This window comes from Eleutherodactylus coqui, chromosome 1, assembly GCF_035609145.1.
Source record: "Eleutherodactylus coqui strain aEleCoq1 chromosome 1, aEleCoq1.hap1, whole genome shotgun sequence".
NCBI lineage: Eukaryota > Metazoa > Chordata > Amphibia > Anura > Eleutherodactylidae > Eleutherodactylus > Eleutherodactylus coqui.
Window position 1 is genome coordinate 524,678,752 of NC_089837.1, and position 26,786 is coordinate 524,705,537.

The 26,786-nt window shown below is 48.7% G+C and overlaps 1 protein-coding gene across 5 annotated transcripts in view; it reads right to left on the minus strand.

Annotated features, from left to right (window-relative positions):
- Positions 1-26,786, minus strand: part of FCHSD2 (FCH and double SH3 domains 2) — a 140,539-nt gene that overhangs the window by 103,553 nt on the left and 10,200 nt on the right. For all 5 annotated transcript variants that reach the window (XM_066588307.1, XM_066588308.1, XM_066588305.1 and 2 more), the window contains exon 2: positions 9,328-9,425. In XM_066588307.1, the coding sequence (XP_066444404.1) occupies positions 9,328-9,425 (98 nt within the window). The remainder of the gene's footprint in view (positions 1-9,327; positions 9,426-26,786) is intronic.

Below are 26,786 nucleotides of genomic sequence, written 5' to 3' on the forward strand. Positions count from 1 at the left end.
TGACGCGGCGGAAATCCGCGGCATTTCACCGCAGCTATTAGGTTTTATTGAAACTAATAGCTCAATGTACACGCTGCAGAATTCCGGAGCGTGAAATCTCCCGCGGCATGTCCTATTTGCCGCGGGAATACGCACAGATGGCTTCTATTGTAGTCAATGGAAGCCACCCGTCACGCTGTACTGCGTGTCATGCGGGAGCTACGCAGCAGATCCGGAGAGGAGTATGGGGTCATTGGGGAAGGGGGGGCAGCGGGGTATTCCACTTGCAGAGCCCGTCACGTCCGTGGGCATGAGGCTGAAAGCATAGATTCCTTGGTTATGGGTGGATGGAATCAAAACGAAAAGGAACAATAATTTGGTCTTGGAACAGGGCATAACTTTAAGGGGTTGTCAAGTTGTCAACTATTAATGGTCTATCCTTAGGACAGTCTATCAACAGTAAATCGGCACAGCTTGGGACCTCCGCTGACTAGCTGTTTGCGCACTGAGACGATATCTGCAGGAAGCAGACAGTTCCTTCCTACTGTGATCGCCAGGCTTGTAAAGTGCCCATTAAAGTGAATGTAAACTGCACCTGTAATACCAGGTCTGGCCACTGTAAAGAGAATGGAGGTGTCTACTTCCTGCAGAAATTAGCTCAGCGCATGAGGCCACTGAACCCATTAAGTGGCTGATCAGCAGGGGTCCCAGACGGCGAACCTCTGGCAATCTAATATTAAAAGCTTATCGATAGGCCATCAACGTTTACAACTGAACATCCAATTTTAAGTTCAGGGGTCCTAATAGAAAAAAAACATGGCCCCTCAATGGCCATGGGTCATTATAATACATCTTAGGTGGCAAAGTGGCTGTTGGGCACCATCATCCATTGCCAGGGCACAAGAACAACTGCCATTTGTGCACCCCTATAGCGTCTTCATATGCAGGCCTGGATATAGGGGACTAATGGTTCAATGCATTACAGAACGTGAGCCTGCAGAACAAGGAATGTGACATTGTGCGGCAGTAGATACATCCCATTCCGGGGCTGGCCCTCCGCACGGCCTCTTGTGTTTGCTTTACATCTGTTTCCAGTGTCAGAAAGGCAAGTCAACGGTCAAACTCCAACAGAGGAGCAATAATGGATGGAGCAGCTGCGAGTTCTCAGCACGATATCCACCAGTCTTTAATATATACAGCCTATGATACCCCCCTACATAACATCAGGTCATGTGACTGTATCAAGTACTGCCGAGCATGGGATGCTAAACATTACCGTGACCCATCCATGACACCAGAGGCCACCCACCATGCCTTTGTAGGCACAAGGCCCAATATTAGGGCTGCTAACGATTGTAGCACATTATTATGGAAAATTCCGGAAAAATGAACGCGCGAGAAGTGGAAATTCTGTTCAGATTTCTGGAATATGAAAAATGTATCCAACTATTAAAAAAAAGTATCAAAAAGTACAATCATATTTATAGATGGAGGCAAAGAGCGCAGGCTCTGTCTTCTGCTCGGATGCCAAAAAGTTGAGACCCGACAAAAGTTCGAAAGACAATTCCCTACTGCTTAGTCAAGCAAAGGCAAGAAGGAGTGAAAGCTGCTCTGTGATTGGTGTCAATAATAATAATAATAATAATAATAATCTTTATTTGTATAGCGCCAACATATTCCGCAGCGCTTACATAGACGGGGGATACAGAAAGACAAAATACAAACATTACAGGACCACGGTTACATATAGTAATCAGTTGATGGAAACAATAGGGGTGAGGATCCTGCTCCAACGAGCTTACATTCTACGAATGGTGGGGTGATACAGAAGGTAAAGGGGCTGGAGATGTGCGCGGTATGGCGGAGTGTGAGGGATGCTATACACATAGACAATGGTCAGACATTTAGCCGTGTGACGACAGAAACGGTGTGACTGCAGGAGCGGTTTATGATGGCTAGCAGGGATTGCAGTCAGTAGGTCAGGGAGCATGTTATCAGGCGGAGTAAAGAGAGGTTTTTTTTTTTCTTAGGGAATGCGGTATGCCTCCCTGAAGAGGTGCGTTTTTAGAGCACGCCTGAAGTTCTGCGAGTCCTGGATTGCTCGGGTAGCCTTTGGTAGTGCGTTCCAGAGGAGCGGTGCTGCTCTGGAGAAGTGTTGGAGGCGGGAATGAGAAGTTCGAATTAAAGGGGCGCTCCGTCTGGTTTCGCTAGCAGAGCGGAGAGCCCGGGCTGGGTGATGGATTGAGATGAGGGAGGCGATATAGGGGAGCGCTGCACTGTGGAGGGCTTTGTGGATGAAGGTAGCGAGTTTGAATTGAATTCTGTATTTAACGGGCAGCCAGTGCAGTGACCGGCACAGGGCAGAGGCGACCGAGTAGCGGCTGGACAGGAAGATGAGCCTGGCTGCCGCATTCAGGATGGATTGGAGAGGGTAGAGTCTGGTGCAGGGGAGGCCGATCAGCAACGAGTTGCAATGATCGAGCCGGGAGTGGATGAGGGTGACAGTAAGCGTTTTTAACGTCTCCACAGTGAGAAAAGAGCGGATCTTGCGATGTTCTTGAGGTGCAGCTGACATGTTCGGGCCAGAGATTGGATGTAGGGGGCAAAAGAGAGATCAGAGTCAAATATGACCCCAAGGCAGCGGGCGTGTTGGTGGCTGAACAGGAAAGTGGTGCCACAAATGCCAATCAATGGTCCTCCAGGGACAAGGCATCTCTAGCCATAAGACTATGTGGACTGGATGTGGCAGGTTTTGGCCCATTCAACATCCCCCCCCATTACCAACTATTGGGAAGGAAGAATCAGGCCACCCCGCTGCATGTTAGATACAATCATGATAAAATCTATTGGTTCGGTGACATTCCGCTAATGTGTATGGATGACCTAATAGATATCTGGGAGAATTATGGGAAGCAAACCCCCCACTACTAATCCCTGACACCATGTGCGCTTGGGACTACTCCACCTGAACATACATTACTGGAGTAAATGTCAATAAGCCACCAGGTAGCAACGTGGTATGATCCTCCTTGGCAGGAAGGCCATTTTACTCCTGCCTACTGCGATGTTGGGCCAAGTGAGACTCCTGGAACCTCTGTAAGAGTTCAGCATCACCCCAGTCAACCAGGTCGGTAGTAGCCCTAACAACACTGCGCCGGCTTGTCTCTATAGTGAGTAGGGCTAGGCTGAGCTTTGCTAAGGTGGTCATGGTCTTTTCTACTGCAACACCAGGGACTCGTGGACGGGTTCCAGCTGTAATGGATCTGGTGAGGGTCTCTCTCAAGAGTGGGCCTTATTAGCTGGCATGGAATGGAGAGTCCAGTTGTAGCTGATGCACCCTAATAGAGCCACCATTGTAGAGAAAACAGAACAGGACCAGTATACAGGTGTTGTCCGGTTATACATACTCTGTTAGGGAACCACGGTAGTATGGATAGCACAGTCCTCAGACCCGTTAGCACGGGAGAATATGACAGTCCTGTATCTGGTGTTGCTTTAGCTTCACCGACATGGAAACAGTCAGAGAAGAGGGAACAGAGGAATCACTCAAAGAATGGTCATTAATGCGGATAGAACGAGAAGAAGGTGTCAAGTGGGGACCACAAGGCTCTGTCCTAGGGCCCAGTGTTGGTCACCATTCTTCATCTAGATTAGGGAATTGAGGGGAAAGTGATCAAATTCACAGACGATAGAAAGCTAGGAATGATGGCTAACACTAGTGGAGAGAGAGTATGTAGACAAGCGTGAACAGTGGGTGGTGACTTAAAGGGGTTGTCCCGCGGCAGCAAGTGGGGTTAAGCACTTCTGTATGGCCATATACATGCACTTTGTAATATACATCGTGCATTAAGTATTGGCCATACAGAAGTTTTACACTTACCCCCTCCGATGCTGGCGTCCCCGTCTCCATGGTGCCGACCAAAGCTGCCTTCTCCCTGGATTAGACGCGCTTGCGCTTTCTGTCCGGCTCCGGCGTGCTCGCGCCGCACAGTGTATAACTTCTGTATGGCCAATACTTAATGCACGATGTATATTACAAACTGCATTAATATGGCCATACAGAAGTGCTTAACCCCACTTGCTATCGCGGGACAACCCCTTTAAGGCCCATTTACACCAGCCAATAATAGCTTTAAAAAAAAAATTAAATAAATAAAAAAGAACAAAAAACCGCACAAAACTACTAATTGGCGATCGTTTTAGCGATAATCGGTGCGTGTAAATGTGCGCCCATCGTCTGCTTTTCAGGCACTGTTAGCTGATCGGTAAATTCAGGCTAACCTAAAAATCATCAGTCACTTTCATCAGCAGTTCTCCACGGGGAGTACTGATAGCATTGTTTCCCCTGTGGAGAACAAAGCATCTGAGTGCAGATGGGCTATTAACTAGGTTCAGGGAAGGCTTTATTTGCATACCTAATTGGTATTTAAGTAGCTGAGTAGCTACTTAAAGGAGTTGTCCCGCGCCGAAACGTTTTTTTTTTTTTTTCAACCCCCCCCCCCTTCGGCGCGAGACAACCCCGATGCAGGGACTTTAAAAAAAAAACAGCACAGCGCTTACCTGAATCCCCGCGCTCCGGTGACTTCTTACTTACCGGTTGAAGATGGCCGCCGGGATCTTCTCCCTCCGTGGACCGCAGCTCTTCTGTGCGGTCCATTGCCGATTCCAGCCTCCTGATTGGCTGGAATCGGCACGTGACGGGGCGGAGCTACACGGAGCTACACGGAGCCCCATTGAGAAGATAAGAAGACCCGGACTGCGCAAGCGCGTCTAATTTGGCCATTAGACGGCGAAAATTAGACGGCAACCATGGAGACGAGGACGCCAGCAACGGAGCAGGTAAGTGAAAAACTTTTTATAACTTCTGTATGGCTCATAATTAATGCACAATGTATATTACAAAGTGCATTATTATGGCCATACAGAAGTGTATAGACCCACTTGCTGCCGCGGGACAACCCCTTTAATACTTTATGCAAAATGATTGCTCAAAGCGGTCATTCAAACTGTCGTTGGAGCAATCTTTGAGCGATCATCGGCCTGTGTAAACCGGCCTTAACAGAATGGTACTTAACGGGGAGGTACGCAAAGTCCTACATCTGGGCAAGAAAAATAAAAATATTTTAAAAAAAAACAAACCACATACAGAATGGGAGGAATTGGGCTAAGCAGCAGCACATGTGAAAAAACTTGGGTATACAACTAGATCATAGACTGAACATGAGTCAACAATGTGATGCAGCAGCCAAAAAGGCAAACCCAATTCTGGGATGTATTAAGAGAAGCATAAAGTCTAGATCACATGAGGTCATTATCCCCCTCTACTCTTTCTTAGTCAGACCTCATCTGGAATACTGGGTCCAGTTCTGGGCACCCCACTTTAAAAAAGACATAGACAAACTGGAGCAAGTTCAGAGAAGAGTTACCAAGATGGTGAGCAGTCTGCAAATCATGTCCTATGAGGAACGGTTAAAGGATCTGGGAATGTTTAGCAGAAGAGAAGGCTGAGAGCAGACTTAATAGCTGTCTACAAATATCTGAAGGGCTGCACAGCGCAGAGGGATCAGCCCTATTCTCATCTGCACAAGGAAAGACTAGAAGCAATGGGATGAAACTGAAAGGGAGGAGACACAGATTAGCTATTAGACAGTGAGGGGATCAATGAGTGGAACCGGTTGCCACGGGAGGTGGTGAGTTCTCCTTCAATGGAAGTCTTCAGAGGCCGGACATAGAAAACAAAAGTCTGCACATCCAACAGATAAATTAAGTGTGATGGGGCAAAAAACACTAACAAACATGGGCTTCAGCACCCAACAAATGCATAACGGTTTTCTGTACTAACTACATAAAAATGCACAATTTGATCAAATCCATGTATGCCCATCCGCCACGTCAAGGCGAACCTTAATGGATGGCTACCTAGAGGCCGGACAGATATCTGTCTGGGATGATTTAGTGATCCTGCACTGAGCAGGGGGTCGGACCCGATGACCCTGGAGGTCCCTCCCAACTCTACCATTCTTCACGGCGTATTTACAACATCTGATGGACTGCAATGGGCTATTTCAGTCGATAACATGAACCAAAATAGGGGACACACCTGAATAACCTGATGCAACTTAATAGAAATTCAGCCCTGCGTGTCACACGTGTCATGCAGAGCGTAAATACGTCCGTGAGAAGGAGCCCTAAAATATTTCAAGGAAACAGTCAGTATGGCTGACATAATGGCACAAGAATTTCTCACCCAATGTAGATCTGCCTGATCATACAGGAACAGATTGTATAGATTACTATTCAAAGTTGCCATTCGGGTCTTTCGGAAAGTTGGGTGACACCACAGTAGCAACCATTAGAGGCCATAGGAGGTGACCATCAGACTCTCCAAATGGCTAAGGGCCCTTCTACAAGGGACGAAAAACTGTTCAGATACTCGTTGATCGAACTGCCGGCACGACTGAATGACGAACAAGAAATGTGTTTGTCGCTCGGTTTCTGCAGGCGGTCGTTCATCTATGAGTATCCGATAGTTAACGGCGAATGGGTGCAGGCAGGAACGATCACCCGGCCTCCGTTCATACATAACAGCGCAGGAACGATTATCGCTGGGCCGACCCGTGGGGCATCTGTGACCAACAGGTCATCCCGTGTAAAAGCACCCCAAGTTAAGCCCCCCTCCCCCCCCCGCACCAATTGATAACTAAGAATCAATATTCAATGTAATCTCTGTATTGTAGTGATGAACAAGGAAGCTCAGGATGAACAGAGCGGACAACTGTGGCTCACCGAATCCATGTCTATAGAAATAACATTTCGAGGTCCGAATATGTAATAGAGACTTTATTATGGGATCCACATTCCTCCGGGTTCATTATTAATGCGTCGTTACAGCTCATTACTTTGCTGAAGGAACAGTCATTAGAGAGATACAAAGATTACACAGGGCATAATCTTTACTACCAGCTATAAAGCGAGTGCCCATATCACAGTACAAACATCACTCAGAGGACGGGCATGCATCTGTAGAAGGGATCAATGTTCCATACTTGAAAACAGAGCTGCCCTCACTATTCTGCTGGTGGAGTCACTGTGTACATACATTACTTATCCTGTACTGATCCTGAGTTACATCCTGTATTATACTCCAGAGCTGCACTCACTATTCTGCTGGTGGAGTCACTGTGTACATACATTACTTATCCTGTACTGATCCTGAGTTACATCCTGTATTATACTCCAGAGCTGCACTCCCTATTCTGCTGGTGGAGTCACTGTGTACATACATTACTTATCCTGTACTGATCCTGAGTTACATCCTGTATTATAGTCCAGAGCTGCACTCGCTATTCTGCTGGTGGAGTCACTGTGTACATACATTACTTATCCTGTACTGATCCTGAGTTACATCCTGTATTATACTCCAGAGCTGCACTAACTATTCTGCTGGTGGAGTCACTGTGTACATACATTACTTATCCTGTACTGATCCTGAGTTACATCCTGTATTATACCCCAGAGCTGCACTCACTATTCTGCTGGTGGAGTCACTGTGTACATACATTACTTATCCTGTACTGATCCTGAGTTACATCCTGTATTATACTCCAGAGCTGCACTCACTATTCTGCTGGTGGAGTCACTGTGTACATACATTACTTATCCTGTACTGATCCTGAGTTGCATCCAGTATTATACTCCAGAGCTGCACTCACTATTCTGCTGGTGGAGTCACTGTGTACATACATTACTTATCCTGTACTGATCCTGAGTTACATCCTGTATTATACTCCAGAGCTGCACTCACTATTCTGCTGGTGGAGTCACTGTGTACATACATTACTTATCCTGTACTGATCCTGAGTTACATCCTGTATTATACTCCAGAGCTGTACTCACTATTCTGCTGGTGGAGTCACTGTGTACATACATTACTTATCCTGTACTGATCCTGAGTTACATCCTGTATTATACTCCAGAGCTGCACTCACTATTCTGCTGGTGGAGTCACTGTGTACATACATTACTTATCCTGCACTGACCCTGAGTTACATCCTGTATTATACTCCAGAGCTGCACTCACTATTCTGCTGGTGGAGTCACTGTGTACATACATTGTAGAGCGGCTTTAATACTGAACAAAACGTAGTTCAGTCTTCTGCATGATTCCCGTTGAGTCGCTGCATGCCTTCATATTCTTGCGGAGTACGGGAATCAGAACGATAACATCCCATATAAAAGGGCTATGAGTCTTTCCAGCAACAGCACCACACCTCCTATTAGGCCGTGTCTGGTATTACATCTCAGCTTTATTTAAGTGAATTGGTCTAAGCTTCAATACCAGACAAAACCTGTGGACAGCTGTGGAGCTGTTTGTGGAAAAATCTTGTGCAACCCCCTTAGGGCACATCCACACTTAAGGTCTCTCAAAAAGCAAAGGACACTTAACAGCTTCCCAGGATGGAAGCTTAAATTCGCGCCAACGTCCGTGGGAGCTGGCTGTGATTGACAGTAGATTGCGGCATGTAAAAGGTTGACAGAAGAAAGGGTCCTCTCTGTGACGTCATTCGTCCTCCGCTATTTAAATCAATGGGTTTCCATGGCAAGCAGACACCAGACAATGAATTCCGGGTCTGCCATAGCCTGTGATTGCTACGATCAGTGATGATGCATTGCAATACATAAGCTCTGCAGTGTATTATCACAGTGACCATAGCAGGTTCAAGTCCCCTATAGGGATACAGAAAAAAAATGGAAAAGAATAAATGGAATTTTGAAGAGAAAAGAAAGTGGAAAAAAACCTAAAAATAATATTTGATATTAGGATTAACTCAGTTACTACAAAAAAAAAAAAAAAAAAAAAAAAAAGAAGAAAAGGAATAAAAGTTCTACAATTCAGTAGATGTACTCAAAATATGGTACCAATTTAAACTACAGTTGGCCACCCAACATGCGAGCCCTCGTCCGGCCGTGTCAACAGGAAGATAAAAGTTATAGCTTATTAAAAGTGGAGATGGAAATCCCCAGAAATTCGTCAGGTCTTTAAATCCAATTAGGCCGCGTCATTAAGGGGTTAAATCCAATTAGGCCGCGTCATTAAGGGGTTAAAGAGTCCAGCTACGTCTGACCGGAATAAAGTGCGCTATCGCTTTAAGGCTACATCTGCTCGCTCCTTACGTCTACACTTTCCAGCTGTGTGACAGCTCCGTGCGCCTCGGACAGGAAGGACGAGAGGAAATTCCACTGACAGTTCCTGGAGTTTGCTTAAAACCAACTGTTCTTCCAAAATAAGGAGGCGGAGGAGCAAATAGCGCAGCAATCCAGCGGGGTGTGCTGGAAAAAACGTCTTACCTCATATCTTCGAGGAGATCACATTCCGCCTGATGCTTGGCTTGCAGCTTAGTCATCTGTTCGGCCTGAATGTTTTTCAGCTCTTGTGTAACTTTCACCTAAAATTACAAAGAATGAATTAGATAAACCTTACAAGAAGGAGACGAGTATACATGTATACGGTGTTCTCAGCTTACGCAGCGCAGCAGGGTGGGTCTGCTTTATGGCAGATGCAATTACTAGTTCTTGTGGGACTCAATGATCTCTATAGCCTGGTACAGGCTCCAGAAGGCACACGATCTGCTCACAGTAGTTGTACTCTAAATCAGAGATGGAGTCTTGCCTATCTAGTCTCCAACAGTAAAGCTAGGCCGTCATTCAGTTATTCTAAACACAACATACCGCTGCTTTTCAGTGAATATGGAGTCATCGAGTAGTCACAATCTCACAGTATAAGTGGCTAATCAAGGATTATCAAGTGTACAGTTGCATCAACCTGCCTATTTAGTCTCCAGCAGTACAACATTGAGAGTTCAAGGGCCATTCAATCATGACAACTCCACAGTCTAGTGATGGATACTATGGATATTGAGGCCACAGGTGTATTGACCTGCCTATCTAGTCTCCCCTCTGTAAAATAGAGGTATTCAGTCATTAAAATCCCATACACTAGCGACACCAGGATATACATCACGGTAACATTGAGTTAACAGTTGTGTCACCTTCATATCTAGTCTCCATCCGTACAAAGTATTCACAAGTAATAGTGACAATTTGTAATTGTAGGGCAAACATCCCAATGGCACACTTCGGTTGTTCAACCTGCCTATCTAGGCTCCTGTAGTAGGACATGGGTATTCACAGTCCAGGGCCACGCAGTCAGCTCAACCCCAGAGTCTACTGACAGTGGGAAAAGCATACTATGGATATACAGTCCACAGGTGTATCGACTTGCCTGTCTAGTCTCCTGCAGTACAATAGAGGTATTCATTCATTAAAATCCCATACATTCGTGACACCAAGATAAACATGAGGATAACATGGAGGTAACAGTTGTCATCAGCCTCATGTCGAGTCTTCACCAGTACAAAATAGGCACTCCCATCCAACAGTGACAGTCAATTATAATAAACCCACACCATAGCATCGTAGGACAAACATCCTAAAGACAAAGTTCACAGCTGTTCAACCTGCCTATCTAGTCCCCTGCAGTACATCATAGGTATTGAGAAGTCAAAGGCATTTGGTCATTACAACCCCCAGTCTAGTGATAGAGGGGAAAAATAAATTATGGATATTCAGCCCACAGTTTTATGGACCTGCCTATCTAGTCTCCAGTATAAAAATGACACTCTAGTGATCATAATCTGAAAATGCTGATGGCAAAGTGCACAGTTGTTCAACTTGTCCATCCTGTCTCCCGCAGTATCCACAGTTGTACAACTTGCCTATCTAGTCCCCTGCAGTACAGCAGAAGTATTCAGTGCCAACAGAGACATCATACCTACCTTCACATTCTTTACAGGATGATCATTCCGTTATCACCATCTAGCCAAAAAAAGGGGCCAACCTGTCCTCATGGTCTACAGTCGTACTATCTACGGTACGTCGTCAGAGCCAATCACAAAATAATATCCTTAATAGTAGTATGAACATCCTGATAGTATTACAGCTCGGTCAGCCTGCCTATCTTGTCTCCTGTGATACAACAGAGGCCGTCAGAGCCTGACAGATACAACAGAGGCCGTCACCAACCATTTATTAGAACGTCATAATCTAGCAATAGTGGCACAAATATCCTTAAGACATACAATTGTATCAACCTGCTTATCTAGTCTCCTGCAGTACAACAGAGGTAGAACATACACATCCTCCAAACATTAAAGGCCCTTGTATTGGTCAGCGTTTACGTGCGTTTAGGCTGAAGATCATTATTCACTTTCGCTCACTGGAACGATTTTTTTGAACGAGAATCGTAATAAAGGGCCTTTATGCAGCGAATGTGACGACTGAGCGAACAATGTATCTGCCTGTATATATCGCTTACACAAGCGGACAGTTAGGACTTCTGAAAAGTGCAAATTAAAATCCCCTAAAAAAAAAATAAAAAAAATCATGGCTTCCTCATAAGTTGCATCGCTAAGGGGTTAACATTCAGGCTGCACAAAAAGAGTGGAAAAAAAAAAAAAAATCACATGAAAATTCAAAAACCTGTAAAAATGTTTAGACATTTTCTTTTTTTCCCGCCTGTGAAGTTTAGATTCCCTCCGAGGCTCCTTTCACACGGGCGATTTAGACGTTGCGCCCTCACCCCTTACATCACCACTCATGCCAGGATCCTCAGGACCTTCAGGGATTTCTGTTGCAGATTAACGACTTTCCCTTCACACATTAGTGCTTAAGTCCTCGCTGCCCTTTGATCCACCTGCGTGGCCTCACATCAACTTGGGTGAGGTACACAGATGACGTCTCTTTGCTGTAGTGCCATAAATAGAGCAGCCACGTGTTTGATGAGGCAAGTTACTGGGATCAGGAGTGGGTTTAGCGCTCACTTTTACTTCTAGGGCGACCTTCACACGGTTTTTTTCCCCCCATCCGATTTTTAGAAGAACAAGTGGACCAAAAATCGGAGGGAAACGGCACTCATTCATGTCAGTGGTGCCCGCAGCAGGTCCTGTTCCTGGACGAGAAGAGCACATATTAATCTGCCATGTTCAGCACTTGGATGGGATGTTCAGGTGTTGTCCCATGCAAGTTGCTGAAGGATCTAAGGGTCCTAGCATAAGTGGTATTGCCGTACACTGTGTGTGACCCAACGCCTCGGGGGACGGGGGTGCACCGTCCCGCGACCAAACGCCTCGGGGGACGGGGGTGCACCGTCCCGCGACCAAACGCCTCGGGGGACGGGGGTGCACCGTCCCGCGACCAAACGCCTCGGGGGACGGGGGTGCACCGTCCCGCGACCAAACGCCTCGGGGGACGGGGGTGCACCGTCCCGCGACCAAACGCCTCGGGGGACGGGGGTGCACCGTCCCGCGACCAAACGCCTCGGGGGACGGGGGTGCACCGTCCCGCGACCAAACGCCTCGGGGGACGGGGGTGCACCGTCCCGCGACCAAACGCCTCGGGGGACGGGGGTGCACCGTCCCGAGACCAAACGCCTCGGGGGACGGGGGTGCACCGTCCCGAGACCAAACGCCTCGGGGGACGGGGGTGCACCGTCCCGAGACCAAACGCCTCGGGGGACGGGGGTGCACCGTCCCGAGACCAAACGCCTCGGGGGACGGGGGTGCACCGTCCCGAGACCAAACGCCTCGGGGGACGGGGGTGCACCGTCCCGAGACCAAACGCCTCGGGGGACGGGGGTGCACCGTCCCGAGACCAAACGCCTCGGGGGACGGGGGTGCACCGTCCCGAGACCAAACGCCTCGGGGGACGGGGGTGCACCGTCCCGAGACCAAACGCCTCGGGGGACGGGGGTGCACCGTCCCGAGACCAAACGCCTCGGGGGACGGGGGTGCACCGTCCCGAGACCAAACGCCTCGGGGGACGGGGGTGCACCGTCCCGAGACCAAACGCCTCGGGGGACGGGGGTGCACCGTCCCGAGACCAAACGCCTCGGGGGACGGGGGTGCACCGTCCCGAGACCAAACGCCTCGGGGGACGGGGGTGCACCGTCCCGAGACCAAACGCCTCGGGGGACGGGGGTGCACCGTCCCGAGACCAAACGCCTCGGGGGACGGGGGTGCACCGTCCCGAGACCAAACGCCTCGGGGGACGGGGGTGCACCGTCCCGAGACCAAACGCCTCGGGGGACGGGGGTGCACCGTCCCGAGACCAAACGCCTCGGGGGACGGGGGTGCACCGTCCCGAGACCAAACGCCTCGGGGGACGGGGGTGCACCGTCCCGCGACCAAACGCCTCGGGGGACGGGGGTGCACCGTCCCGCGACCAAACGCCTCGGGGGACGGGGGTGCACCGTCCCGCGACCAAACGCCTCGGGGGACGGGGGGGTGCATCGTCCCGAGACCCAACGCCTCGGGGGACGGGGGGGTGCATCGTCCCGAGACCCAACGCCTCGGGGGACGGGGGTGCACCGTCCCGAGACCAAACGCCTTGGTATTTCACCAGAAATACAACAATGAGCTTCATTTTAATATAACTATTCGTTCTCGTGTGAACACGGCGATCTATCTTCATTGCACGTAACGTGAACGCCGGCGTTCTCTCATGCAGAACGTGTTGCGCTTGTCGTTACGTCAGGTGGAGGAAGCACACCTGTCATCGCTGCAGATTTCAATCAACAACGTCCAACCAGACCTCCCATTACCCACAATGCATCAGCCAAACGCCTTTGCAAATTCCAAGAAACAGGTTCTGTCGCTGATAAAACTGGGACTACGATAAAGTATCTGCGAGCGCCATTCTCGCCTCATTCAGCCAGAGCCCACAACGTAGCGCTTGCCGTGTCTCAGGAACGTGGGACTAGCCGCGCCTCGATAAAGCGAATTCTGTCTACGCATAGATGGCATCCTTACAAACTGCTGCAGCTGCCGGCGCACGGACGATCTCACGCTGAAGATCACGCCGTCAGTATGATTTGTCTTCATCACATTGCCTGGAATGAGGAAAAACCGCTGCGCTAACACGAGATCTATTAATGATATATCGCACACCGACCGACCTTCGGAAAAAGCAGCGCTGAATCCAAGATGGCGGCATTCAAAATGGCCGTCAGGTTGCTGACATGGCCCAAGGTCAGCTGCACACGGCACAGCCGGATTCTGCATGCGTGTTCCCGCAGCAGAATCTGGTTGTGACGGCCGCCGGCGACCACGCATATCTGCTTTTTCTCTACTGCGGATGACCGCGGGCGCTCACGGGTGGTCATGGGCAGTACAGATTTTCTCTAAAATATTTTTTTTCCTGTGCCGTTGCTAGGCGATGACGCCATGTTATTGCAGATGGACTGCGGGTCAGACGGCTTCCACTGACTTCAATGGACGCCGTCCGCATGGAGTCCGCAGCAAAATAGAGCATGCTGCGTTTTTTTCTCCACCCGCAGAATACGCAATTTGTTTCCGCTAGTGTGAAGGAAAAGGCGAATTTACATACCTTTCAAGGCTCACTGCGGATGGCAACCGCGGATTCCGTCTTAAAAATCCGCCTTCTCCCGCAGCTTGTGCGCAGAATTGCATCACCGTCTGCAAAACCGGTTTAATTCTATAAGGGAGTTTCCACATTTTGGGGATGCCCTGCGCTCTGGGCCTACGCATGGCTCAATGGCGCAGGTTGGCTGAAAACCCAACGGTTCAGCCTTTCTCTAAGCTCCCATAATGCCTCGCTCTGGGGTTACAAGTAACCAATAGAATTCTGAATGCAGCTTTGGGTGTGACTGGAGTCACAGAGCCGTGTCTCCCAACCCCCTGCAGCTATAAACATCATCCAACATCCGTGTCACCTGCACAGAGCGGAAGGGAGCCGTGCCAGTGTCACACGCAGAACCAGACGGGCGGGTGGGAAATGGAAAGAGGGTGACTCATCCAGAGAAATGAAACCCGCCGGCGGGCGCTGTTATCGGTGCCGCTCGCTGCAGGTTAGAACACTGCGAGGAAATGTAACGGCAACATAAACGACTTATCAAAGAGACCGCCGATTTACTCGCTGGCGGGTGCTAGAATACCGCTACATTATAACCATGTTATGCGGTATTGTTGGGGAAAGGCGTTTTAACCCCTTCATGACGCGGCCTATTGCCACTTTTCAAAAAAGCCACTTTTATTTTTCCATTGACGTGGCCGTATGAGGGCTCGTTTTTTCCGTAGCGAGCTGTACCGCTCTTTTGGGTACGTATAACACATTCTGCCAATGTTTTCTAGTTTAGTTTTTTTTTTGTTTTACAGCCTTTAAATGACAGGATACATTTTTTCTGCGAGTCGGTACAATTCTTGCTAATCGTAGCGATCACTGGCTATGGTAGACCATCTTGTTGCCATGGCAACCTAATGACTCTCCGCGATTACGTGACGGAGGGTCCATGTCGTCACATAGGAAGCGCCCTCTATACATGACGCAATTAAATTGAATTGCAGCATGTAAGGTGTTAACAGCGGTGATCGGAGTGCTCACTGATCCCTGCTGTTGCAATGGAAGGCTGGCTGTCCGTCACTGACTGCTCCAGCTGCGGATGGTGCAGGCGCAGCTTTTGAGCCTGTGCCATCCATAGGAGATAAGTTTACATCCATGTGTACAAGTTTATATCCTTGGGGTGGGAAAGGGTTAATTCTCAAGTACCAAATTATACTATTGGGCCATTCTTTATAGTCAAAGCGCATTCGGCCTCTACTGGCTGCCACTTGGAATCAGTCAACCCCGAGTCCAGAATCAGAACCATTCGGCCGCAAGGATTCCCTTTCCAGCTCCCTGAGCAGAGCATGATGGCCGAATCCCCAGCGCAGGTGTGAAACCACCCTCAGTAGGGCTCCTTGATGATCACAAGGTACCGCACATCTCCCAACTGTCTCAGATTCAGTGGGACAGTACTGAACTTTGGGGGCTGTCCCACTGACCCAGATGGCAAATTCCACAGGCACAGCCAGGAATAGAGTAAGAAACAAAAACAAAAGCCTATACTCGTCCCTTTCATTCCCTCCACTGCTTTGTTCGGTACCGTGCTGGTCCGAGTCCCTGGCTCACTTCTAGGTAATGTGGTCATTTGATCTCTGCAGCCAAGGCTGAGGATGGGTATTGGCTGCAGCGATTACCTGATTGTGCTGCACGGAAATAAGTAGAGCGGCATGAACAGAAGTGGAGGGGAAAGTGAAAGGGGCGAGGATAGGATCTTTTTATTTTACTGCATAAAAGCGGCAGTATTGAGCGGGAGGCATTACTACTTCAACACTAACAGGTACAATTACTGGGAGGGGGCACAATGGGCATGGCTTACTGCAAAAGAGGCATAGCCTAGCATAAAAGAATCTGACATGTGTTGGCAGCAACGCTCAGCTGTAAGCTGGCAGCAAGTCTTCAATTCCCCTACAGCACTCCCACAGGGCAGATGAAGTATTTCATGCTCCCCCATTTAAATCAATTGGTATATCCGAGAAAGGGGCGAAGGTGGCAGCAGTCTGGTGCAAGTAAAAATGCTTTATTCCTCCAAACGCAGAAACAACGTTTCGACTCTGATATATGATATACTTGAAAAAGACTCGCCAGAGTCGAAACGCTGTTTCTGCATTTGGAGGACTAAAGCATTTTTACTTGCACCAGACTGCTGCCACCTTCACCCCTTTCTTGGATTTACTGCTGTGGTGATCTCTTTTGGATTGGGACCCTCATATGGTGGCTATGCAATGTGCCTGTCCAGCCCTATATGGGTGAACGTTGACTCCTTGTAAATCAATTGGTATGGTGGGTCCTACAGAGACAGAGATACACTTTACAGCTGCTTTGCACTATTAAACCAGAGATGGAGGGTCACCCCTATTTACATGTGCAGTGCTCAGAGCAACATGGCATTGGCCAGCAGCACACACATCTCGACTATGCATCACAGCGGAGGACACCCTGCACAGGGGCACCAAGAAGAGGATCAGCTTACAATGTAAGGGGCACAGTGGAAGAATTGTGAGTGCAGCTCCGGATGTTGACCAAGAGATGAGAAAATATTTGTGATTTTGAGCTCCAGAGGGGTCTGTGCAGTAAGGAGCTCAACTTCTCCTTTAAAAGGCAAATAATAAAAAAAAGAAGAAAAAAAAAATTGCTTTAAAAAGGGGGATGATCATGGCTAGAAAAACATGGCTGCTTGCTTTCAGGAACAGAGCAACCCCTGTTCACAGGTTGTGTGTGGCATTGCACCTCAACTCAAAGGAAGTCAATGAGACTCAGCTGCAATACTACATGCAAACTGTGGACAGGGGTGGTGCTGTTTTTAGAAGAATGAAACCATGTTTTTCTTATTCTGGAGAGCTTCTCAAGGAGTCGTGGGCAGAATAGATGGAAGTGACAGATAATTTCTACAAGCTCGCCTCCCAAAAGATTCTAGGTAAAAAGGAGAACGCAGAGGGAAAACTCCAGAAACTGGTGACCCATGCAGGTCCTTCACCGGTGACAATAGCTGCACAGAGGTAATACTCATCCCAATGTCTGTACCAGAGCGGCGCTCACCACTGAACAGTCCTAGCAGAATACAAATTTCCCACAGTCACCTGTCACTGTCTGAAAAATCCACATATCCTGCTTGTTCAGTATCTGCACAGAACCTGCTCTGGTGAATAGGACCAAGTGCAGAATAGTGAGTGCAGCTCTGGAGTATAATACAGGATGTAACTCAGGATCAGTACAGGATAAGTAATGTATGCACACAGTGACTCCACCAGCAGCATAGTGAGTGCAGCTCTGGAGTATAATACAGGATGTAACTCAGGGTCAGTACAGGATAAGTAATGTAATATACACAGTGACTCCACCAGCAGAATAGGGAGCGCAGCTCTGGAGTATAATACAGGATGTAACTCAGGATCAGTACAGGATAAGTAATGTACAGTATGTACACAGTGACTTCACCAGCAGAATAGTGAGTACAGCTCTGGGGTATAATACAGGATGTAACTCAGGATCAGTACAGGATAAGTAATGTACAGTATGTACACAGTGACTCCACAAGCAGAATAGTGAGCGCAGCTCTGGAGTATAATACAGGATGCAATTTAGGATCAGTACAGGATAAGTAATGTACAGTATGTACACAGTGACTCCACAAGCAGAATAGCGAGTGCAGCTCTGGAGTATAATACAGGATGTAACTCAGGATCAGTACAGGATAAGTAATGTATGTACACAGTGACTCCAGCAGCAGAATAGTGAGTGCAGCTCTGGGGTATAATACAGGATGTAACTCAGGATCAGTACAGGATAAGTAATGTACAGTATGTACACAGTGACTCCACAAGCAGAATAAGGAGTGCAGCTCAGGAGCAAAACGTAAACAAAAAGTCATCAAGAGCCCCAAAGGAAAATGGTGCAATGAAAAACATCCCTGTGTTAATGTGGCGGCCCTAACAGACCTGTCTGTATACTTTATTGGCACATGGGGACATCACAGAACGGAGGGGCCAGAGTAAAACCTCTCTATAGGACACAACTCAACCTTGTACCCCGCCCCCCTCCATCATTAACAGATGATCCCTAAAGTTTCCACTAGATGAACCCCCAAATCACCACTGCAAGAACGGTCAGACGACGACCGTTATCCTGCTGGACTTCCCCTTTCACAGCAAACCACTCAGCCTCCCACTTCAATAGCTGCCTGGCACTTGGCACCACGTTCTGCACTTCCTCTCTGGCACTGCTTCTATGGCTGCTTATCTCTGTGGTTTACCGCTACTCATCCCGCTGCACAGTCCTGCTTGTTGAGACACTGACTAATTACAAAGTACATAATGTGGATAGAGAAGAGGCTCCTCAGACTCACCATTAAGACCGCTAACAATTAGGGCCCAATATAAATCTTGGGGCCACACTGTTCTAACCCTATGGATATTGTTAGGATAGGTTAATATCTGCTGTTTGAGGCTTCCATCGACCGGCTCTTCGACAAAGCCAGTAATGTATGGCGCTGTGCATGGCATGCAGTGACGAGGCAAAGGCATCTGCCCAAGTGCCACGGCTTCTTCAAACGGTTGATCATGGGGATCCCAAGTGGCGGATCCCCACAGATCAGGTATTGATGACCTATTCTAACCATCGACCATCACTGTTGGAGTCCCAGAAAACCCGATATGATTTCAACAAGCCCTCGGGCCGGTGACACACCACTGCATTTCCGCCATGTCTGATCTTTGATGCTTGCAGTTCGGGTCAGCAGACCTTCGGTCAGACCGGAACACGCGGCCGAAATACGGTGACGTGTCACTGGCCCAAGGATCCTATAGTGATGCGAATCGGAGTCCGCAGAACTCCCAGGTATTGCGGCTGCAATACGGACTAAAAAAGGTATTAATGATCCCTGTACAACAATGGTCTGAGGCCTTCCCGCTGTTGCAGTACTACAACTTCCAGCAAGCCCTCACAGACGGACAGACGCAGTATTCCTAGAGCTAGGCTGCAGCCGCTGCAATGGAATATACTAGAGAACTGCTCATAACAGTTAACCCTTCAGACCCTGAAACCACCGCAGACCCACCTGTCCGGCACCGACCACCTCACCCACCACGACCGCCATCCGCATCCAAGTCACCAAAACTCCAAGATGTTCAGACTACCAGGAAGAACTGAAGAGGGTTCTGCAGTGATCGCCTCTTTGATTATGGAACCCCCCTGCCCTCCTCCTCGGACAATGAAGACAATCCAAACCTTTGATTCTTCTGTGAACAAGACAAAAAGTTCCCAAAATTTCAGGGGAGTAAGGAGTTCCTCAAAAGTATAAAGAAGTGTCGCAACTCAGCAGAAGACAGAAATGTCCCAGAACTGACTCACAGCTAGATCTGAAGCGCAGGACCCAGGGGTGCCATGATGAGGGGGACCCCAACTAATGGGGGCATCAACCTCTTCTAGGGGTGCCATGATGAGGGGGACCCCAACTAATGGGGGAATCAACCTCTTCTAGGTGGGTCATGTGACCAGGAAGGGAGAATCGGGCCCACGAGGGGTATGTGTGTTGGGAGGATGATTGGTACCAGGAGGCCACATCATGTAGATGAAGCCTAGTGCTCCAGCAGAGCGCCCCCCGCTGGTAGTGATGAAGCAACACTTAGGTCTAGTCTTCTAGGCAGAGTTATTCTGATGCAGAAGTGAAGTCTGCAGATCCGCAATTAAAAGTGTGAAATCAGCTGCGGCACGTTCCACAGCAGGCGGTGCAGATGAGCGCCAAAACCCACAGAGCAAAATATGGCGCAGCTTCAGGCGCACAATCATACCAAAATATTCTACATGTGAACGCAGCCTTAGGCCGCTCTTACACATGTCGTCGCCAAAACGCCGCCATTTCAATTGTGGCCTTTCGCAGCGATTTTACCACAGTTTTCGGACGCAGGTTCCTGCCGGGTTTAAATGCACCCCATCATTTTGATGGGTGATAAAGTGCGTTAATCGCGGCGGTAGAAAGTGCTGCGTTCGAGCGCATGTCTGCGAGGCCCCATTGAAGACAATGGGAGCATTTTACCGCGATTTGAGCGCCGCGGTAATCGCAGTAAGAGAGAGAGGCCTTATAGTACGCTCACAAGGTGGAATTCGCTGTGGAAATTTCCACATGAATTTCGCCTCTAAAAACTGGAAAAATCTGCTACTTCCTGCTGCATTTTTTGCCGCCGATCCGCATGAAGATCCAGCCCTGCCGATGTGCAAAAACCGCCTGCGAAATTCCAACGTACAGACGCACTTTTCATCAAGTAACGTCACTTCTCGACATGGAAAGTCGTGGAGGCATGCTGGAATTCTGCACACAGATTTTGCCCATTGATGGAACTAAATGCGAGGGCGGACCTGCGCCAAAAAGCTGCGGATTTTGATGCAGTTTTTAGAGGTCGAAATTTTTGCTGCAAATTCCACCGTGTGAGCAAAACCAGGAAGTGAAAATCCAGCGATCGGAGCGACTTCCAACGAGGCCGGTCATCGGTGCTGGACTAGCCGGGGTCTCACTGCCAACCGTGGGGGGTTTCTTATATAACGGTGTAAAGGGTGTACAGAGAATGGCGCGATCGAGGAAAACATCCAGCGGAAGGGGTTCCTGCGGACGGAAACAACTCATCACTGAAAGGGGTCGGAGGAGGATGTCAGGAATCGTTCTGACCGACAGGCTGCACAGTCAGCTGAATGCAACGCTGGAGCTCCAACTAAGGCTGCCTGTCCACGGGCGTTGCGGTATCCCACGGCGGAGATCCGCCGCCCCGGGAGAAGGAACTGGAACCACGTTCCATTTTTGGGTGGATTTGCGCGGATGGCTTCCATTGACGTCCATGGAAACATCCGACCCGCATCTCAAACTATTTTTTATGATAAATTTCTGCAGTCCTGTCAGAAAGGTCGCGGGCACCCATGTCATCGCCTAGCGACGGCGCAGGAAAAGCAGGGATTTGAAGACCAAAGGAGTCCAACGTTACTAGATGGGGGTCTCTAATAAAGCGGCCATCAGTGTATTAGGATCAGTGGAAAGTGTGAATCAGCTATAATTTTAACCCTTACAATTCTTCATCAGGCTGCGGTGCGGTAAGCAGCAGAGCTGAGGGGCACAGGGCACTGGTTGACCCAGGAGTATCCGGCGGCCTAACTAAGCGGATTCTACTTCCGGATTGTACTAAACCTGAAGGGCGGCCATACTGATTGAGATGGTATTTTATAAGGACTATTAGAATTGGGGACGGCTGTGGGGTAAACCGCTTTACACTATACAGATGAAGCAGAGCGCCAACAGGCCTCATTTATCAGAGCTGTCGCTGTTGCCCGTAGCAACCAATCAGAGCTCAGAATTCACTTCTCAAACTGCTGTGGGAAAATGAAAGCTGCTCTGTGATTGGTTGCAGGTTCTGAAGTGAAAGCAGAGCTCTGATGGGTTGCTACGGGCAACAAGGACAGGTTTTCATTTAGGCAGTTTTGGTAAATGAGGCCCAGTGTCATCTGAACTGAATATAGCGAGAGATTTAGAAAGCGGTCTTGGTTGCTCATGGCAACCAGTCACAGAGCTCTTTTTAGTTTGCAAAGGCAGAGTATAAAATGAAAGCTGAGCTCTGATTGGTCGCTACGGGTGACAAAGACAGTTTTTATCAGATATGTTGTATTGTCTTGCATTTATCCATGCCTGAAAGCGCTGCGGAATAAGTTGGCGCTATACAAATAAAGATTATTATTATTATTATTATTAGATACGTGGCAGGCGAGTGTCCCTTCTATACTGAGTCCGAACAGCTTTTTTAACACTGCGTGATGTAACCGGAAATGCAGCTTTCAGAAATAGCGCCACGCGCAGGAAATCGCGGGCAAAACGAGATCTTATCGCCTCTACAATTATCGTCCTCCAGAAACGTTCCGCAAAATCAAACGCGACTCGACCGCACGACAAACAAACACTTTACAACTGCATAGCGGCTGGCGCGTAATTAATCACCGCACAACGGCGCAAGCGTATTCCAGGTGTCAATTGTCAGCGAATTCAGTGGAAAAAATAATTTGGTTTAGGTCGTATTTACACGGCCGGTTGCTTAGGCGCATCTCGCATCACACGGTGAGCCCATCCGACGCCGCACGTTTTATGTTCTATCCATTGCACGAAAATTGTACATGCTCCAGCAGCGAGAGCGCAAAAACCGCCTGTGTAAATGAAGCCATTGAAAAGAGTGGGTTACTACAACGCGTATTTTGTGCGTTTCGCAAACGCACGTAATTTTATCAGCTGTGTAAATACAACCTTACCCGCAGACTCTAGAAATGCAGAATGGTCGCTCAGGGCTCATCCGCACAGACATATTGCTTATTTCTGCGCTTAAATACGCAGCGTATATAAAAGACGCACAAAATCTCACCGATCTCTGACGTAAATACGCAACATATACGCAGGTTTCCTGTATTTTTACTCACGCCTAGTCACTTCTATGGGCTATTTTAGCGCAGAATATGCAAAAAGATTAGACATGCTGCGCTTTTTCACGCGACAAAGTAGAGTTTTAAAAAAAACGTAGCTGTGGCCGAACCCTGAGGATTTAAGTGGTCAATGATGGTTAATGGCCTCTCAGTCGGTGTGCATTTGCGTATTTTTGGTGCTCTTCATTTCTGAGCAGCGGTGCGAGAGAGGCGGCACTGACTTGCTGCGCACCCACTTGCGCGTTTAGCCCCGTCAATCAGCAAACTGCGTGTAGAACGACCCGCGCGGTGCACACAGACCCTCCTGAAGCCACTTCTTCACGCAGAGCCCGGCGAACCTCTGCTGACAGGGCTAAATGCGCAAACTGGTCCGCGGCAAAAACCATGGCAGAATAGCCAGAGATTTCTGCCGCGGCTTTATGGGCGGTTTACGTACGGAAAATTCCATGGCGGAATCCGTTGTGTGAACAAATCCCACAATGCATCAGTCTAGATCAGCGGGTCCCAAACTTTTTCAGCCATGGAGCCCGTTTTGAAGCAAAAGTTTCTTGTGGAGCCAAAAGTGCGGTCAGGGAGGGGTTAGGGGTGTGGCTTATCCCCCCCCCTCCTCATTATAAATCCACCATTGGTCCCTGCTCTACTTACAGCTGTAGCGGTGTCCGGACAGCCTGGAAATTAAAGCCCAGGACCTGCGGTCGGCATAGCAACGTGGACCACATGACCAGAGCTGGCTCATGTAATTCTTGTTGCTATGCCAACAACGGGTCCTGGACTTTCATTTACAGGCTGTCCGGACCCCGTTACAGGGCAGAGTAGAGCGGGGACCTAGACCCTCCAGTAATCCCTCGCGGTAAGAACTGAGGGCGCATTCAGACTGGCAATTGTCACATGCGAGTTCCATCCGCTAACAATACATAATACAAGCGATTATTTTCAGGTCCTCATTTGGGGCGATTACCCCCAAGGAGTCGCTCATTATTTCCTATTGGATGTTTAAAACAAAATGTCGTACAGCGCTTGCACGCCTCGCAATTTGCATACAAGTACGAATTTTACCATTGACACTATTGGACGCACTTGCGGTTTTTTCACGCACGTGAAATAAGTGCAAAGATTAGATGGATTTTTATAGAAAAAAAAAATAAAAAAATACCAAATCGCACCCAGAATCACAAGTTTAAGAACGTGAAACCGGTCGAGTTCACATTTCTCGGAGCGATCTCGTACTTACGCATGCGATTACACACGGAGGAGCACAGCTCTCTCACGGAAATAGACCCCATGGTTTTCAATGGGTTAATTTTTACACATGCGATTTTTATCTCACAGCAACACGGCGAGAAAGAAAAGTCGCAGCGTGTCCCATTTTCCTGCAACTCCGCAGAAATTTCACCCACGGTTTCCAATGGGTGAGGAAGGGGCCCAAATCGCTGGCCGAAGGGGTCAGCCTTATGACGTAACAGAACAGCGCCAAATGGACCCCATTGACTATAATGAGGTCCGTTCGGTCATCCAGCGCGCGCCATATATGCGATAGCTCCTCTCTGCCGATGACGGTGTACAGATCTAGAGGGAACAAGTCACCCACATACCAGACCTGAAAGACACGTATCCAGCGGGTTCAGAATGGCGCAAATTGTATAGAACACCGCGCCACATTTTTATATCCATCACTGAAGTCTCCATCATGTGACCAACAAACGGCGAATCCGAAACCAGCAGCTGAATTTAGGGCCTGTTAATAAGTATTCCGTCCCAGCGCGCCTCGCTCACACGTACCGAGCGCGTTCTCGCCAGCAGCGCTGCTCTGCAGTAATGACCACGTACATCACACACCCCTCCATTATCATCACTGTAATCTACGAGAAAACAGACGATAAACGAGGCGATACGGTTAACCCCTTACACTCCAGACAAGCCAAACACCACGCACGTTTCACCGCGACCGCGCTTGAAAGACCGTCCAGCCTTATGTGATAAAAGCTTTAGCGCTGTATAATGAGACGTTCTGAAACACTTTCATAGAATTCCTATTTCTCTATTCCTTCCTGCTTGCTGGCAGTGAATGGGAACATTGCTGTTCATGCACTACTACAGATGCGGGTTTGTTACGATTCTATCCAGTCTACACAGTCAAATACAAAGACCGCTAACCAGCGCAGCGTTTTATGTGCTTAGGCAGATTTTTTCAATCCCATCATTTCCACGCCGTACGAACGTACGCTGACCGGTTTTCCTGCGACTTTGATGCATGCAAGACGTGTTTTTGCGTTAAAAACGTGCGACCTGCAGCAGATTTACTTGCGCTTTTTAAGCATATAGGAAAACAAAAATATATAGAAATTGCAATAGTAAAAATGCATCAAACTCACGCGGAAATCTCACGGCACGCAAGCGCGATTTTTTTTTTGCACACTCCCATAGAAGATTAAAAGGCGGCTATCATCCCAACATAGGACAGACTATAGATAAAGTCTCATGTGGCCCAGCGCTCCTTCACACGGACATAGCCGCGTACGCAATACACGAAGAATAGAACCCATTGATTGATGTGCGCAAAATAAATAAAATCGGACCTGCTCTATCTTTCTGCATATCTGCGCTGTAAAGGCCCCTTAGAATTCTATGGTAGATGCGCAAATGGCCAATACACTGCACAATTCCGTGCATGATCACGCAGGAGAAGTGGCTTGATAAAGGCCAATTATTGGCCGAAACGTTGCCTGATTTTTGCTCCATGGAATAATAAAGTATTGATTTTTTGCGATTAACAGCTGTCAGAGTAAAAACCATCATCTGGGCGGACATAAAGGAGACAATCACTGCCAGTCCACATCCGCCTGCTGCCCCCCTATAGGCCGGTGGCCAGCATCCTGCGCAGACATAGCTGAGGCGGCCCATGGGATCCGCATGCAGCAGAACTCTGAGGCCCGGGCTTGGATTTCTGCCACAGATTCTAAGGGTAATCTAGGCTCTTCAACTGATGACCCAGCCTCCAGATAGGCCATCCATCGGTGGTTGATCTGCCCTCGAGACCCCCGTCCATTAGCTGATCATCCGGCTCGCTGTCCAGTGTGGCAGGCCGGATGTGGTCCTTCATTTCCCGCTCCCGATATCCTGTCCTAAGCAGGATGTCCGTCCTTCCCTGCCCCCTGGACAATCAGCTCATGGACGAGGGTCCCTAATGGTAGACCCTTATCCATCAACCAGAAGCTAGGTCATCAGTTAAAAAGAGCCTCGACTACCCCTTTAAGTGACAGACCCACGTCAGGGTGCCTCCACACTCCAGAGCTCCATCCAATAGCGATACACACGCTAATAACACGCTAATAACATTCATTTCCTGCATTGATGAATCGCCCATTATTTTCGATGGGATCTTTAACAGAGTCCCATCGCTCCCGCCGGCCATGTGATCTGCATGCGAGTGCGATGCCATTTACACAACTGAAAACGATTGGAAGCACTTGCGATCTGTTCACACGCGTGACAATGGCGCGTACGTAGATGGGAAGCAAGGCGGATTTTTAAGCAAAAGAAAGTGCATCGTTCTCGCATCCAGAAGTACAATTCTACAAGAGCGATGTGTGGCTGACGTTCTCAGACAGACGTCATGCTCGCCCGTGTGACCGCACCACCACTCAATCCCACTGCGGTTCTGACAAAGCCGTGTGGACGCACCCTTAGGCTGGGTTCACACAGGGCGGATTTGCCGCGTTTTTTCCGTTGCGGTTTTGCCGCAGAAGAACTGCTTCTGCATCAAAACAGCTTCAAAGGTTAATTTGGGCTTGCGGATTTTTCTGCGGGTTTTCGTGCGGAAAAATCCGCAAGCGCTTTTTTACTTTTTGCCGCGGATTTAGCTGCGTCCGTAGAGGTCTATGGACAAAAAAGCGCTGCGGAAAAGACCG